The following is a 15127-nucleotide window of genomic DNA, read 5'->3' on the forward strand; positions in this document are numbered from 1 at the left end:
GCCCCTGTAGATCAACAACCAAAGATAAGCCCATGGTAGAATTTTATCAGATGCAACCCCATTAAGGACTTGAAATTATATACCCCTTCAGATGTGCTGTTATAATAATGTACCCCTTTAAAGACAAACTATGAATAAAAAACTTGACAACCCCAGTTTGTCAGACACCCGAAACCAACCAGATAATATATGTATTATAATAACAATTTCAGTTACAGTATATTGATAACTGTATTTCAAGAAATTTTATTCTTTTTTATTTCTAAACAGTTCGATATGAATTTGGATGACACTTTAATGAGTGACATCCCCCTCCCCGGCTGGTCCGAAACGTTATATTAGTTAAGGATAATTAGTTCATGTTTGTATTAATCAGAAAATGACCAAATGTAGACGGAATTTTTCTGCTAACTCTCTGCAAAGTATACTGTAGCCGTCACCACACATTGTCATCACTCGTTTCCAGTGCAATATGCATTGTTGACAGCTCTACATGTGTTTGTGTTGATGTTTTTAAGTGTAACGCCTACTATGCACTTTGATTGGCTATGAATTTTGCGCAGAATCAAAGTTGACGGTCAAAGTCCATGCATGTGATCTTCTTGATCAACGACTGAAGTTTTATCGACATTTCACAGGATGATTATTTTGATAAATGACGCTCTAAGGAAATATTAGATATTGCAGATGAAAAATGTATTTTACTGTGGTACTACCGAATAGTGTAGTTATTGAAATAACAGTGGATCCAAGGGAAAATGGACAGCAATGTTTGGAGCAGGTAAAAATACGTGACCTACTTCATCTTTTGTAATTTCTTCTTTTCTTTTGTTTTCATTGAAAATTAACCTTTGTTTGATTGCACAGTTGTAAAATTAATAAATACGTCTAAAGGAGATAACTTTTCCTGCTCATTTGTCTGAAAATACAGTAGGAAGATTTTTTCGACAAAGGGAAAGTACAGAATGAAAATGGCCATGCAGGGTCCAAAGTCCAACTTGCGATTGATGTACACAAAGGATCAATCATCAGCTAGCGGTACTCTTTGAAAACACCGGTACACCTTTTTTGTGTTTTATTATTATGCCCAATGAACATGATAAGATAAAATTGTACTTCGTAAGGAGACTGAAACCAATTGATTGCATCTTAGGGTAAATCAGCTGATTGCAAAAGCCATTGTAATGTAAGTGAGAAAAAAGGAGGGGTAATTAAAACTGCTTCAAGACTGAAATACGCGTACAGGTGGACAAGCACATACATTGTATTATTATGATTTTGTGCCTGATGATTAACAGTTTGAGTTTAAATAATTTCGTCCATGTCTTCATTTACATAGTACATATGTTGTTGTATCTAAATAAAAATTGATGAGGAATTACAGTGTAACACTTTGTTGAAGTTATATTGATAATACATGTAATAATTTGTATATTTTTGTTTCACAATATTTTAATGTACATTTGTACACCTTTTCTTCCACATGTTGCAATGTTCTTTTTGCTTTTGTCAATAAAAACAGTTCAACCTGTAGTGAATATAGATTTTTTCTATAAATAATAATGTGGAAAACCAATTTGAGGAGGAAACAAATATTGATTTTTTATGACATAATGATACCTTTTGGTATTTTTTTTGAAAATATAAACATTGATTGTATTGTTTGAAGCCTAAATACATTTGAAGCTGATCAATCAACAGGGCATAATCTAGATGGCGAAATTGAGATTTATTAGAATACATGTCCATATTAAGATATGACTTAAACTTAATGTCAGTGCGATAAAATATTCAAGCTGTGAGGTATGATTTCTCCCCATTCAAGACTCACTTCTCCTTTCTTCTATTCACTGAATCCTAGATAATTACTCAATCATTTGAATCAAATAATTGGGCTATTAATTGTGCATTTTTAATATATTACAGCTGAACAGGTGCTCATGAGTTGAATTAGTTTCCATGCTTGTAAAACCTTGGTACTGAGAGCACCAAGTTTCAAAGTCGAAGATGAAAGGGTTCAAATTTACTGTCAAGTGTGGAAGGTTTCAGTTTCAAATCTATGGTCCACTTAAGAAAAACTTAAAATTCCCAGTAGAGTTGTAGTGACAATGGTTAAAGGTCCAGAATTAAGTACATGTACATGTAAATAATATTTTGAAGGCCCTCAGTCTTTAATTTGGGGTCCTGTCGTAGATATCACTAAAAATCATAAGTGTGAAGTTGATCGTAAGTAATGATGTCACAACCTTAAATAGCATTGTGATGTCACAAGTTACGATCAATTTCACACTTAAGACTTTTTTTTTAACACATTTAAGACTTTTTTTGAAATGTACACTTGGACCTTGGACCAACACTTACAAGAATTTAATCCCTAACTTACTTTGTGCATGTCTCCACACAAGACTGAGATCAGCTGCCACCAAATTTGTTTGTCCCTTGCCTTCTTTTCTGCTTCTTTTTATTTCATTCCCATCTCTTTCAACTGTCCTACCATTCTTCTCCAAGTTTCTTTATGTCTTCCCCACTTTCTTTTCCCTTCAAGAGTCCATCTGAGAACTAATTTAGCTGGGCATACTGTACTTTGTCCATTCTCATGACATGTCCTATTCATTTCCATTTCCACTGTTTGTTTCTAATTGAATGCTCCTCTGTGGTTTTTTTCTCCATAGGCCTTTATTAGAGATCTTTTTTGACCAATTGATTTTGCATATCCTAAGGCACATGTTATGGAAGGTGTAATTTAAAGTTTTCCAATCTTTGATGATACAGCATTTTTGTACATATACAGTACTTTGTACATGTAGGTGATAAAAGGTCCTGGATCTACATTGTATATACATGTTTGTCCATGCTTGTAACTCTCATTTTAAAGGTCTTAATGAAAATAAGATGGATAGTGACCATTACTTGATAATACAGACTTTAGCTTGTAAACTTGAAACTTGGGTTGCTATTGTTTGGAGGGGAGAGGGATATGAGATCTAACTGCCTTTGATACAGTACTTAATACATGTACAGGTGCATTGTAAATCAAAGCTATACATGTTCATGTTTTATTTGAGTCCAAAGTTGGCATGAAAGTTGTAGTGTTCTAGTACAAATTTATGTTGAACGTTTTCACATGTTCACATGTATTATACATTTACATGCTGTTTACTTGCTTGTTTTCCTTTTTTATCTTTTAGAAACTACTTATCAAAGGTGAAAGTGGGTTTTAACCCATACTCTAACCTTGATTGATAACCAAAATGTTATAGATGGGGGATACAAAAGGTTTTTTAAGATACAATTTACCATACCCATGTACATGTACATGTGCGATTTATATTGAAGACTTGTAATATTACACAAGATGTTATTAATATATTTTTTCAGGTGTGTACTCATCTTGGGATCTTGGAGCAAGATTATTTTGGATTACAGTTTACTGGGAGCAAGAATGAGAAGATCTGGCTGAACATGAGGAACAGAATCGACCAGCAGAGGTCTAGTATGAAGTATCCCAGGTTTCATCTGAGAGTAAAGTTCTATGTTCAGCCACACCTTATGCTTCAAGAATCAAGCAGGTATGTTATTATAAATCAGTCGTCTCTGTCACAAAAATGGTAAGCATAAAATTGGTCGTAGATTTCTTAGCCAAAATACTTGTTAAAGTGGTTCAGTAAAAGATAAATTTTTACTTGGGTCCAGTTGTTCTTGGTACTTGTATAGGTACATGTACATGTATGTGTTCTCTGGAGATATACTGTTTGTAGCTGCATTGGAATCAAGCAGCCCATTAAGTTAATGTAATATTCACAGAGTTGCCCAAACTGTTTTAGAGATTCATAATTTTCTAATTAAATTATGAGCTTGGCTTACCACAAAATCATCAGTTGACATATTTGCTATTCTAGATGTATTGTACATGTACATCAAATTGTCATCATGATGTGAAGTTTGTACTCTTTTGCCTTCTTTATCCAAATGTTTCTTACTTTATTTGAAATCCTAATCTACATGTACGTGAGAACTAACTTGTTCTTTGATAGACCTAGTGCTAATACATATTCCGTTCTTGCATGTATGTACATGTATTTTAAGCTGTACATGTCACTGCATGTGCAATAAAATCAGGCCTACATGGTTTAAATTGATCAAAATTGTGTTGATCATTTCAAATTTAATTTTATATGACCCTTCTAACTGGTTATACATGTACATACAATGTACATTTTTGGGTTTTTTACATGTAAATGTAAGTTTAACTTACATGCAGAGGTTGAAGAAAAGTTGAACTTGTACAAAATGCATTTCTCAGGATTTTTTAAAGAAGTCTTAGTGTTCAGTTTGCATAACACATGTACACTTGTAAAAGAAAAGGTAATGGCAAAATTACCTAACTGATAAACTCTAGGTAATTGTCAAAAGGAATAATAAAAAAGGAAATTTTGTATAACAAATGACAATATTAAGGGATAAACACAAACATGTACATGTACATGTAGTAAGTATACATTGTGAATGTTTACCATACAATTGACCATGTATTGTTAATTTTAAGGAAAAAGTTCATTGAATTTAACACATTATCTTAATATGCTGGTGATCATTGTGATCATGTAATCATTTGATACTTGGACATATACATGTAAATTCTTTTTAACTCTTACATGTTTATCAAGAAAGTACCCAGTACATGAAGTGTATGCTTAAAACAGTTCAAGAAAATTTGGCTGCTTAAGAAAACTTGTTAATAACTGTATATTGTCACATCTTTTAACATGGCCATGACAATATAAAATTTTTTATACAAGTACTAGAATAATTTACAAGTTTTTCAATGCACATTTGGAATAATAATGATACATTAATGTAATAAAGTTTTGACAAGGTCTAATTTTGGTTAAGAACAAAACTTGACAATGACAGGTAAAAATACTATGCCCATGGTTTAATCATGTGATATTTTTTATTTGAACTCATTCAAATCAAAATGATTCATGCTATTAAAGTTAAATGTAAGTCATTCGACTGAGTTACGAATGTATGATTAAATTTTCTAAATTTGCTCCAGTTTAGTGTTATAATATGTCAGATTGTAACCTGTGTAGGTGTCTTTAACTATTATTACTTAAATGAATTAAAGGTATTCCCTAAACATTGACAATCATTAAAGCACTTTATACATTACATGTGTACCTCAACACTAATACTAATACTTAAAAGGTTCATATATTTCCTTATACACAATGCTATACATGTGTTGTAAGTTTTCCTGTTTTGAACTACATGTATGAAATTTTCCATATTTTTTACTAAATACCCTAACTTAGTCCTTTTGTGTAGTAACTGGGTTGTCCTTTTGAGTTGGACCAAGAATGTACAAATGTACATGTATGATTGTCAGAATTCTGAATCGGAAACACTTAGAAATTTGCATTTATAAGTCAATGAAAGTCTGTGGGTCAAAAGCCAAAAAAGTGGTATAAAAATGAATCCTTGGTCCTGAAAATAACTTTTGTAATTTGGATCTTCTTTAAATTTTACTTGCTCTTAACAGATCAGATAAATGTGTAATTTGAATTAAATACATGTACAAAATGTATCTGTAATAAAATCCAATACCATCAATTCTAGCTCATGTCTTTTACATGAGAACATTAAAGAAAGGTTCTTTAAAAACAAATGCTGCTGTACTTCCATTATTATGAAGATGTATTTTCTATTCCGTAAGCCATTTTAAAACATTATTTTCAAAACGCCAATGGCATGAATGGGTCAATATTCTTAAAAGTGATACTAGGTCTCTTTGTGTAAAATTATTAAATCCTCATGGCTATATACAAATGTACCATGTATATGAGGACAATGTAACAGCTACAAATCTATAGTGTGTTGTCCTGTAACATAAATAAGCACATGTATAACAAAAACATATAGGACTAATAATAAAATAAACCAGTAGTTCATTGACCTTTACTCAAGTCCATGACCTCACTGAGAATCTTGTTCTATTGACTTGATTTATAATTAATGAATTCTTCTTCATAATACATGTATTCATATTGTTATTTTGTCCAATTTTACTCTCTGTTTTATTCATTTGATTGGATTTTCAGTTGTTTATTTTTTGAGCAGTTAACTGCTTACATTACATACATGTATACTATAGTAAGAGCAAGGAGGCCATGATTTGAATAAGAAACAGGATTTTCATAATTTTGAGAAAAAGACAAGAACGGAGAACAGAAAAACACCACAAATAACAAAAATTATTGAAAACCAATCCTGATTCCACTAAAATAAAAGTACTTTTTGACAGACAACAGGGATGTCAATAGAAGAAGTCAACCAGAAAACTTGGACAGCTACTGTACACATATTTTCAAAAATGGGTGAACTCTTGCAAAATTTTCATCAGTTTACCTGCTACTTTTTCTGTTTTTCCTGCTACAATGTACTTAAAATAGGACTGACATCCCTGTACATTTTAATTCAATCAAATGTACAAAGTGTACATAAACAACAGTATAGCTCTGTATTTTACTAAATTTTCTGTTGCAATTTGTGGGGCAGAGAGAGAAAATCTTGTAACAATTATATAGCTTTCTTTATTCTAATTTGTTAACTGCAAAAGTTATAAATCTGGCTTTTCACTCAGACTGAGAAACAAGACTTGACACTTAAATCTTAGATGTAAGAGAAGAGAGACATTTCAAATTAAATGTGTCTTAAGATTGCAAAAAGCTAAATTTAGATTTGTGGTCAATTTAGTCATACATAGATATATTTATAGGACTCTTTGTCTTCTCATTCTCATAAACAATTATGTGTCTGTTTTGTACTTCCCTATTTTTAATGAAAATGCAATGTCTTGGGTGTAATTATAAATAGTGGCTTTAGATGTTATAATTATGACATAATCGAAACAAAATACCATATTTACAATGTTTTGGAAACTTTCCAGTTTCAAGTTGACTCCTAAATTTTAGAATATGAAATGGAAGAAAGTGAAATCAATAAAATGTACAATGCCTGATTGATTAGTTTGTAAACACAGTTTCAAGTCTATTTAGATTTTATGAACCAAATCTTGTGTTTGCACTCACTGTTAAACTTTCAAGAATATATAGATCTGATGAAACAGACAAGTTGGGGCCAAAACAATAAATAGTGGTTGACTCAGTTGGAAACTTTCCAGTTTCAGTTTACATTTTACCTTGATGAGATATTTACCTTGTGGGCTACTGTTTTTTATTTAATTGATGGTTTTTAAACAACTGCAAAAAATGTTATGAAGTTGGTCTTTGTGTGAAAATTCGTGAAATTATGAGAATCTAAGAAAAAAGATAAACTATCATTCTAGTTTCCTTGTTCCTGTTGGCTTAGAACTCTTTCACAAATCCTAATTAAAACATATGTTAATAGAGCTCATTAAAACAATGTTCATTTTTGTACTAGTGAAATCAATATTGCTGTTATTTTTCAACTCTAGCCTATTGTAGGCCATAGCATCTGTTCTTGCCATAAATACTGTCTATGTAACTGTAGCATTTATCTTTTTATTTTCTAGGCATCTGTTCTTCCTTCAAGTGAAGCAGGAGATTCTTTCCAAGACCTTACATATCTCCGACCAGTCAAAGCTTGTCAATATCCTAGCGCTGATTGCACAGGAAGAGTTTGGTGATCAAGTTTCTGCAGGGTATGAAACATTCATAGATAAATTATGCCCGGGGGCTGATGCTGACTTTGTAAGGAGTGTGGTAAACAGCCATGCCGAACTTCACAACTTGTCTTCCCAGAATGCCCAGTACAGAATGTTACAGGAAGCCTCAACACTTGAGGACTTTGGGATGGAGAAACATGAGGCAAAGAATGAACAAAGGAAGCTGATTACTGTAGGTGTAGGACCAGACGGGGTCTTTATCTACGACATAAACATGGATTTAGTGGAGAGGTACGATTATAGAATGTTTCCCTCAATTATATAGCACACTGCTTTGTACATGTATTGCTATACTATCAAGTGATGCAATTTGTGACTTTTTTAATGAGAGCAAACTGAAGGCTTTGGCTATAGTTTTAAAGTAAACCAAGTAACCTGCCTTGATTTGGAGACCACGGAGTTATTCATTTTGGAAACTTATTTTCTGGATAAAGTTTAAAGAGCTGTGGAGTGTACACCTACACACAAGCTTATATAGATTTTCTGAGATTTTATTGTTTAATTTTTGAAGAATCACTTTGGTTAATCTGAAAAAATCTCTACTAGTTCTTGTAGGAAAAAAAGCTTGTTTGTCTATTAACTGGCACATTCATTTGCAACAATGATTAAAAAAAAATTAGTGTATTTAAGAAAAAGTATTGCAACATATTTTTTTTTAGGGGGGGGAGCGGGAGGGGGTGTATTAAATACATCTCTTTTGATGATTAAAATCACAAATAAATCATTGATATAAGTCCATGTATAATGTACATTTAGTTTATTAGTAAATTGCCAAAATAAGATACTACAATAAAAAATGCAAGAACTTGTGCGTCAATTAAAAAAGATGTTGATTTTAACCGTTTTAAAATGCTTTAAGTGAATATATACATGTACAAATGTACGTTTATAATCTATACTTACATTTCTACTCCTCTCTCTACAGAATTGAGTATCCTATGATACAGAGAGTTGTACACGATGGTTGGAATTGTATAGTATCTGTTTATAACGAGGAGATGGAGACCAGGAAAATTGAAGTTCGGTTACGTAGTCTGAAGGCAGCCAGTGCTTTGTACAGATGTATAACAGAGATGCATTCATTTTTTCGATGTGACACAGTGAACAGTGAGGTGTCTTCTCAGGTGTATAGGGATATCAAAGGACTTTTTGCTTCATTATTTAATGAAAACAGTACATTAGGTAAATGTTTAATTATATGTATCATAGAAATATTTACTTGTTTGTCAAAAATTTTAATAAGTGAGAGGTCTGTGAAAAATATGAATTACATAAATAGAGAGTTACAGCTTACCGATATTTTAAAAAATGGTATGCTCCATAATTGGTAGAAAGGTGTGTGGAGTAAAGCTCTAGATAGAAAACTTCTTATACTAGTAGTCATTATTCCATCATCACTTACAGTGACCAACGTTACAAGAACACCCTGTCAAGGGAACAACTTCCTATATACTCCATTTCTTGCTCTCCTGATGGTTATATATATAAGAACTAAGTTCAGTCAGTTTTTTTTATGAAAATTATGAGAAAAAAAGTTCATTAAAATTGAATTGATGTAGTAATTCATGGCCCTAGTGTACCAGGACTTGTAAAATATTTTAAGTTTGAGAAAATTTCTCACTGTTCATGATGGTATTGGAATTCACAAAACTTTGATTTTATGTCAAAAAATTGAAAATATTCTTAGACTGAAGTGTTTGATCAGTCGTTTTGCCTGTTTTCATAGGTCAGAACTATGTGTTTGATGTGCAACACACTTGGCGAGAGGTTTATGATAGTACAAGACGGAAACTAATGAAAGAAGCTGCTAATCAAAATTCCAGTCCCACAGAAGAGCAGATGGAGGTTTCAGAGATCAACAGTTTACATAAAAGCCATGAATGCCCTGATGTACAGGTGAGACCTATACCACTCTCTCTTGATGTACCGATACATTAAACTGCTAAAGTGTTGTTACTTAATGTGCAAAAAAACTGTTAATACACCATTGTGTATGATGAAATGATCTCTTCCAATATATCCTATAATACCTTTCTGCCAAGAGAAAATGATGTTCATGATGATATTTATTGTTCATTATATATATTATATTATTGGAAATGTAAACAAAATGAAGAAACTGGATATTGACTCTAATGGTCGTACTGATGCAGATGTACTTTATCATTGTAAAAAAAAAAGGAGTTTTCTTTTATGTGAAAATTGGAAAGAAACTGAAATGATGAGTACCAGTATTATATCATTTGTGGAAGTGGTTGGTAATTGATGTAATCCTAGGAGGAGTTCAGTTGTTTTTATCCTTTTTTCTTGTAAAAAAGTCTATTTTGATTTTTTTTGGCAATTTTCCTTTATCTTTAAGGATGTGGTTGGTAACATTAAGACTTATATGTAAAAATTTGGTGGCATTATATTCTTTTTTCTTCTTCTTCTTCCCTTTTTGGCCAATATTACGTTAATCTTCTATGTTTATACTTTGTGCTTACATCAGGTTTAAGAAACTTAGACAATTTTCTTCTTGAAACACAGACATTTGAAAGTACATCTACATAAACATGCATATATAACAAGTGATGACATTTTAAGGGATTTTAATCATCCATGTTTTACATAAGAAACTATTTTTAAATCTCCTTCAGTTACATGTATTTTAAAAAAAGAAACAAGGATGTGATTTACATAATATTTTAAAGCTTCCAATTACTTTTCAACTTTGATTTTATGAAAAACATAATAATATACTACTTTACCATAATTGTATATGATTATACAATGACTGTGAATTAACTGACTAGATATTAGATATTTAAGACATTTTACTTCACTAGGTTCGTGAAATAATAAATCAAGTGTGACATTTGAACTGATTTACATATATCCATAAGTCCTAAAATTCGCTATATTTCACTGGTCTTTTTTTTCCATTCATACAATAAAACATTTATCAACTGATCATTTGGATGACACTCATCAAATGTATACATGCACTTGGTACATGTAGTTAGCAAATGTTAGTATTGTAAACCTCCGAAATGTGAATATCGCTAGAAGCATGAAAAGACCATGGATTATCAGATACATGTATTAGAATTCAATTTCTATGAACTGAATGATGCCATGTCCTGAACTTGTGGTAGTTTGGAATATCCTATGAAAAGTATAGTGTTTATTATAATCTTGTAATACCTAATTTTATGCAATATAAAATGTATGTACATGTAGGAGTTGGAAGGGGCTCATAGCATCTGCAATGAATTCATAGTTGTTATTTTACTTTTTCAGAGATTGAAAACAAAGTTGAATAAGATTCAGGAATCATTTCTTTGTCATGTGTGTATGGACAGTGATATTTCAACTGTACTTTGTCCCTGTGGGCATATGACTTGTTGTCAAAGCTGTGCCGATCGGTTAGAAGAATGCCCATTGTGTCGAACTGAGATTCAAAATATTCAGACGATCTTTTTACCCACACCACTTCTTCAGAAAAGTTGATCTTAAGTTTTTTTGGTGGAGGATAACTTGTGTGATCTTTACCGGGAATGTGCAGTTACAGAGATGGCAATAATTTAGATTTTTCCAGCAATGTTTACAAACATACTGTTTATAACATTCTCATGTCATTTCTGGATGGAATATCCTTGGATGATTTATGCAAAGTTTTATCATTCTTTTGAAGTTTTTCAAAAGAGTATAAAACCTGGTTAATTATGTACATATAGTGTGAGTTGGAAAAAGCAGAGTCAATGCAATACTTTCTCATGTATCATATTTATTGTAACATGTTGGTACAAGTTTTAGTTTTAGGTGACCTTAGATTATTTTTCTTTTTTCTGGATCTTGATGATGACTGATGTCTAAGTTGTTTTTATTTTTAGGTCTTTGGCTACATTGTAACATGTACCTGTTTCTTTTAAACATATGAATATGTAATCATTTCTTTATTTTTATCTGTTTTATACTTATGATGCTTAATTTTTTTCAAATCTTAAACCCAAAAGAAGCTGTTTTTTTCCCACTTTTGTGAATAAATTTTGCTTTTCTGGTTGCTCTTTCAACCCTTATACCATGTACAAATGCATTTTTCCACAGTTTGAAAAGAGTCCAAAAGTTTAAATTTACCCATTTATGAGTCTGACAACTTGGTCACTTCTGATTCATGGTATTACAGACAAAGGCACTTATTTCAAGTGGACAGCATGTTTACAAGTACGAAAGTACTTAAGTAGAATATTCTTGGTCAAAGTTCATCCTTAGTTCTTTAAGGGCCTCTTATTTGGTTAATGCTCTAACTTTTCTGTACTAGAAATAATTATGAAGTTCAGGTGCTGAATAAATGATATACATGTATGCCTAATAGAAAGTGTGCTAGTGTGTTTGTGGGTATACTTGGTGTGTGTGTGTGTGTGTGTGTGTGTGTGTGTGTGTGGAGCAGTGAAATACTTTATTTGTTATGTAATCAGTGTTAAGTTTTATTTTTAATTTCAAATTACATGTACATCAAAGATAAGTCATTTAATTAAGAGAGATACTCTCTTGTCTTCCATTGTCTATTAACCTCAGTTTCATGTAAATAAAAAGGTTATTATTCACAATAATATTGTCTGTAATATTGTTTAATCCTTGGCTAAAAAGAAGATGATTTTTTTACTAATCAACTCTATTGGAAGTATTTCAAAGTACAATTTTTATGCAACAATCGTTTTTATAAAAATTGCCAAAAAATTAGGAATATGCAACAATTTCAAGATATAAAGGACATGGCTAGCTGAACCAAGATAGTAAAAACTGGGTTTGAAAGTCGGTTAACATTATGATTGATTTCTATTCTCATTTTTAGGGTATTGATTGTCAGAAGATGTATGAGGTTTAATTTATTTTCATCACTTACTTTGTAGTTTTGTTATTGTTGTATGTAAATATATGTACATGTAGTCATGTATATAAATACTTGCCAGGTCTTTAATCTTTTTTTTTTTTTTTTAAGATCTTATGTGGGTTGTCTATTTTAAGTAAATTTAGATATCCTTCTGTGAATAAACACTGTCAATAAACATATGGATTACATTCTTAGTAACACTGTCAATATACATATGGATTACATTCTGATGTTCTCTTTGTACTTTAGAAGAAAAGTTAGGGTTTCGAAATCAGCACAGAACCTGCAGTCCATAAATTTTGGTTCCAGTAAAATTTTACTAAGTCTGTAAAAGACTACAATTGAATTCAATTCAATAATTTGGGATTTGGTCCATTTAAGTTATAGGTGTAATGTGTTTGACTGGTTGAATGTAAATTTCACAAAGGGTTAAGAAAAGCGTACCATTGATTGGATTACAGGTAAATTTATAGGTAAATGACATCACGACTGTAACTAAATTGACACTCTTTGATCTTGTGAAAAACACCATGTACATTCTCTTTTCATTCTATGTTTACTGACAGTGCTGTGTGTATCTGCTCCTCTATGCAAGTTAAAAAACAAAATATACCTGTCAATATTTTTGAGGTAGAAATTATAGGATGTATTTCTCGTCAGAATATCCTCTATGAATTTTAAAAATTTTTTTAACATTCTGATTTATGTTTGTTTTATGGGACGCTTTGTTCAGTGTCTGACATTAAATTATAAATGTAAGAGGTGTTTTCATTTTTTGAACTTGTTAAAAGGTTCAATTCCATGTGAACTTTTTTATTTTAGACCTGATTTAATTAACGGGTATTGCTTGGACACTATTTTTGTTGGTTAACAGAAATGTCCTTTTAATAGTGGCAATATCATTTTATCCTAATTCATGAAAATCATATTTAACTGCCATTTAAAGTAGCCAGAAATGAAAATTGTCACATACATGCTGACAGAAAGAAAATTGAAAAACATATCAATTTCCGATCATTCATAGAACTTTTTGAATGGCTAGAAGCTTGTTTATACCAACCCTCTATAAATAGAAATGTGGTCTGTCAATATCATAATGAACCTGTTTCTGTATGTAAAGTTTGATACCGTGTTTGCACAATTATCTTTTTATAAAGAAACTAGAATCCTACTGAAATTATGAAATTTTTACAGCATTTCATTTTTGCTGTGACCTGTAATGGAAAAAATTAAACTGTCATGAATATTTTCTGTAAAGAACATTTTCATATTATTTATCTATTGCAAATTTAAGACTGCAAAAGTATAACCACATACCTAAGAGGTATGACCTTAGAGTGTTGATCAACATTTTATCTGAGGGTTTATATGAACAGGTGTGACCTTAGAGGGTTGATATGATCAGGTATGACCTTGCAGGATTGATCACTGTTTTACCTGAGGGTTGATAATTAATTAATGATTATTTCACACAATAGGTGAACAGAAATGGCTTCATTTGTTCAATGATTAATTTGTTCTTATTCAAGCATAAACAAATGTCACAAGGATTGATACTGGTATTATAATTTTTTGTATATTTACATAGATACTTAAGATTGTTTTACATACAAAACTTGCCTTATTCAGTATGGCTTTTTTAATGACTTGATGATACTCTGTAGTTATTTTGGATGTGTATATCATCAGTTCTATTCGTTAGTTTTAAAACTGCCATTCCATGTATAATTAATACCTCATTTTACAAAGCATTTATTTGCAATATCTCCTTAACTATTTCAAGAGAAAAAATGAGATTCTGGGAGTTTTAGTGAATTAAGAAAATAATTTCTATTGGAGACTTTTTGAAATGAATGCATAAATTCACTGGGTTTCATACTTTAATGTAAAAAAATGCAGTTATATTGTCAGTTGAGTTCTGTATTCACAATGATATTTTAACTAAGGCAGATCCATTCTGTATTCTTGGGGAGAGGGGGGGGGGGTTCAATCCAGTTTTTTTTTAGGAAAAGGGGGGGGGGTGTTCCAGGCAATCATTTGCTTAATTGTACATAACATTAACAAAATTTTCTTACAAAATTTGGGGGGGGATGTTTATCCCCATGGACCTGCCACTGTTAAATATGAAAGTGTTTAGTTAAAACAATGGAAACTACATCATAATTGAACCATTCTATATTTTTGTTAGAATTTAAAAGTAGGAAATCAAACCCATGCTGTGATATATTTTTGTTTTGGAAAGTCATGGTGATATATTTGTAGAGAGATCTCAGAATATCATATGTTGTAACAGTTTTCAGAAAAGTGTCTTAAGAGCTCCTCAATGCACTTTAAAGTTGTCTATTTTCTGTCAAAAATATTTTATAGATTTCAGAGATGTTAGAAATAAAACTTATTTTATTTATTTACTGAAGTGTTTTATTTTAGTTAACATAACTAGGTAATAAGTTAAGTTATGCATCAGAATGATGGGAATGCTTACAAGATGAGTATTTCTGTGTGTTCTGCCATCAGGGCAAAATTTTTTTTTTTATTTTTTATCA

General features: G+C 31.2%; 1 protein-coding gene across 1 annotated transcript; it reads left to right on the forward strand.

Moving 5' to 3' along the window:
• Nucleotides 1-561: 561 nt before the first annotated feature.
• LOC148617948 (E3 ubiquitin-protein ligase MYLIP-like) lies at nucleotides 562-14992 on the forward strand. The gene is made up of 6 exons (XM_088585634.1): nucleotides 562-781; nucleotides 3379-3569; nucleotides 7559-7942; nucleotides 8637-8893; nucleotides 9438-9607; nucleotides 10991-14992. Exons 1-6 carry the CDS (start codon nucleotides 695-697, stop codon nucleotides 11198-11200), a joined length of 1299 nt encoding a protein of 432 aa, XP_088441760.1. The 5' UTR covers nucleotides 562-694; the 3' UTR covers nucleotides 11201-14992.
• Nucleotides 14993-15127: the final 135 nt, after the last annotated feature.

The sequence above is a fragment of the Perna viridis genome, chromosome 5, assembly GCF_037379345.1.
Source record: "Perna viridis isolate PV_CMFRI_1.1 ecotype Kerala chromosome 5, ASM3737934v1, whole genome shotgun sequence".
Classification (NCBI taxonomy): domain Eukaryota; kingdom Metazoa; phylum Mollusca; class Bivalvia; order Mytilida; family Mytilidae; genus Perna; species Perna viridis.

Coding starts and splice junctions, on each gene's coding strand:
- LOC148617948 (XM_088585634.1), top strand. CDS start 695: ATGTATTTTACTGTGGTACTACCGAATAGTGTAGTTATTGAAATAACA. Junction 3,570..7,558: donor ATGCTTCAAGAATCAAGCAG/GTATGTTATTAT, acceptor TTTATTTTCTAG/GCATCTGTTCTTCCTTCAAG. Junction 8,894..9,437: donor TAATGAAAACAGTACATTAG/GTAAATGTTTAA, acceptor CTGTTTTCATAG/GTCAGAACTATGTGTTTGAT.